Source organism: Pygoscelis adeliae, unplaced genomic scaffold (assembly GCF_000699105.1).
Source record: "Pygoscelis adeliae isolate BGI_AS28 unplaced genomic scaffold, ASM69910v1 Scaffold248, whole genome shotgun sequence".
Classification (NCBI taxonomy): Eukaryota; Metazoa; Chordata; class Aves; order Sphenisciformes; family Spheniscidae; genus Pygoscelis; species Pygoscelis adeliae.
Genome location: NW_008825302.1, coordinates 772676 through 775499, shown reverse-complemented (window position 1 = coordinate 775499; position 2824 = coordinate 772676). Strand labels below are relative to the sequence as shown.

Here is a 2824-nt window from a genome sequence, read left to right as displayed (position 1 = left end):
CTTGCTCGCCATTTCTCCTCCTTGACAACCAGTGGCTGGCGCCTATGGGACTTGGAGATGGGAGCAGATGCCGAGGACTTGCAATCGCTGTAAGGACCATTTGGGTATGCGGCGGCAGGCGGGCAAGCCCGCGGCAGCGTGCTGGGGCAGCGGGGTGGTGGGCTTCGCCAGCAGCATGCTCCTGCTGAGCCGCTCCGCTCTCCATCTCCCAGCCTTGTGGTGGTACCTCTTCCTCTCCACCGATGCCCAGGAGGTGGCCACGTTCACGGTGCAGTACCGGGTGTTTGAAGAAGTGCCGCTGGGAACGGTGATAGGGACGCTGGCTGAGCACTTCGAGGGGGGTGAGAGCGGCGAAACAGCAGATACCTTCCAGCTGATGGAGACCCCCGGGAGGTTCCCGCTGCACGTGGGGAACGGGGACGGGGTGCTCAGCACAGCCGGACGGGTGGACAGGGAGCAGCTGTGCCGGCACAGCGATCCCTGCTGGGTCTCTTTCGATGTGCTGGCTGCCCGAAACCTGGCTCTGATTCACGTGGAGGTTCAAGTGCTGGACGTCAACGACAATGCGCCACGGTTTCCCACGCCCGAGCTGGAGCTGGAGATGTCGGAGAGCGCATCCCTGCGGACAAGGATCCCGCTGGACCGAGCCCTGGATGCCGACACCGGCCCCAACGCCCGCTGCTCCTACGCGCTCTCCCGCAGCGAGCACTTTGCTCTGGAGGTCATCTCCAGCTCCGATGGGACAAGGCACGCAGAGCTTGTCATGGTCAAAGAAGTGGACCGGGAGCTGCACTCCTCCTTCGACCTCGTGCTGACGGCCACTGATCATGGGGAGCCACCACAATCAGGTACCGCTTTAATTAAAGTCATCGTCCTTGACTCCAATGATAACAGCCCCATCTTTGCAGAGAGCTCTTTGATGGTAGAGGTTCGGGAGGATGCTCTGCCCGGGACCCTCCTTGTGACGGTCACGGCCACCGACCCTGACCAGGGCCCCAACGGGGAGATCGAGTACAGCCTGAGCAAGCACGCGCCCCCGGAGGTGCTCAGCGCTTTTGGCATCGATGCCCGCACAGGCAGCGTCATCCTGAAGCACCCGCTGGACTACGAGGAAACCCACGCCTATGAGCTGGACGTGCAAGCCCGGGACCTGGGTGCCAACCCCATCCCAGCGCACTGCAAGATCCTGGTCAAAGTCCTGGACGTCAACGACAACGCTCCCAATGTCCATGTCACCTGGGCCGCGCGGGCACCCGTGCTCTCTGAAGCCCTCCCCAAAGACAGCTTCGTGGCTCTGGTGACGGCCAGCGACCCTGATTCGGGAAGCAACGGGCAAGTGCATTGCTCCCTCAGTCAAGGGTACGAGCACTTCAGGCTGAAGAGGACCAACAGCCACAGCTACGTGCTGATGACCAACGCCACGCTGGACAGGGAGCTGCGTGCCGAGTACAACCTGACGTTGGTGGTGCGGGACCAGGGTGACCTCTCCTTGGCCGTGCTGAAGCACCTCACTATCTGCATCAGCGACGTCAACGACAACGCCCCCTCCTTCGAGAAGGCCACCTACGAGGTTGCTGTTGCTGAGAACAGCAAAACACCTGCCTTCTTGCTCACCGTCCGTGCCACCGACCCTGACCTGGGTTTCAACGGGAAAATCACCTACAGCATCCCGGACTCCTCTGCTTCGGGTCTGGTCTCAGTCGACCCCACCACTGGGGATGTTTTTGCCCTCCGAGCTTTTGATTACGAGCAGGTGAGGAGCCTGGAGTTCCTGGTGACCGCAGAGGATGGTGGTCACCCCAAGCTGGCGACCAACATCTCCATCAGGCTGGCTGTGCTCGACCAGAACGACAACGCACCTGTCATCACCACACCGGTGCTGGTGGGAGGCACGGCTATGCTCTCTGTCCTGGTTAATGCGGAGACGGGGTGCTTCTGGGTGGTACCTGGGAACGGGAGCACCCAAGGGACTGCAGCGGTGACCAATGCAACACTCGTGTCGTGCACCGGTGTTCCCTTCCTCTTCACCATCACGGCCAGGGATGTGGACTCTGGCATCAATGGGGCTCTCCGGTATGATCTGGTGGGTGGGGATGATGCCGGGCTCTTCATCCTGGACCCTCTCTTGGGGCAGGTCTTCCTCAATGCCAGCAACGCCAGCAGCCTTGCCGGCAGTGAGCGGGAGCTGGTGGTTCGGGTGAGCGATGGGGGGGACATTCCCCTGCACACCCTGGCCCGGGTCCGCTTAGTTTTCCGGCACCACGGGGCGTTCTCCAAAATGTCAGCCCAGGATCTCGGATGGCTGAGCCCATCCGTGGTGGCCGTTATCTGCCTGGCCTCTCTCCTGGGTGGGTGCCTTCTCCTTTTGGCTTTAACCCTGTCTTTGCGTAAGAAGGAGAAGAAGGATGGCATGGCCTACAACTGCAGGGAGGCAGAGGATGCCCGCAGGCAGCAGCAGCTCAAGAAGCCGCACAGGCAGATCCAGAAGACGGATATCCACCTCGTCCCGCTGCTCCGGGGCCGGCCCCGGGAGGCTGAGCCCCCCCGTCCCTCCCAGGAGGATCTGCCCGGCACAGCTATCCCTGCGCCGGGGGGCTCCCCACAGGCTCCCCTCCACCTCACCCCCACTCTCTACAGGACCCTGAGAAATCAGAGGACCCAAAAAGACTCAGACGAGCAGCAGGGGACCTTCAACCTGCCCATCCTGCAGCGCCGGCCCTGCCAGCCCCACAGACTGAAAAATTCGGCGAAAGAGGCTGCGAGCCCCCCAGATGTACCACTGCACTGCAAGAGCTTGGTGAAGCCACCACAGTGTCCTGTGGGA

At 62.1% G+C, this 2824-nt stretch overlaps 1 protein-coding gene across 1 annotated transcript in view; it reads left to right on the top strand.

Moving 5' to 3' along the window:
- The first annotated feature begins 106 nt into the window (after positions 1 to 106).
- Positions 107 to 2824, top strand: part of PCDH12 (protocadherin 12) — a 9769-nt gene continuing 7051 nt past the window's right edge. The window contains 1 exon segment of the mRNA XM_009330002.1: positions 107 to 2813. Within this exon segment, the coding sequence (XP_009328277.1) occupies positions 107 to 2813 (2707 nt within the window).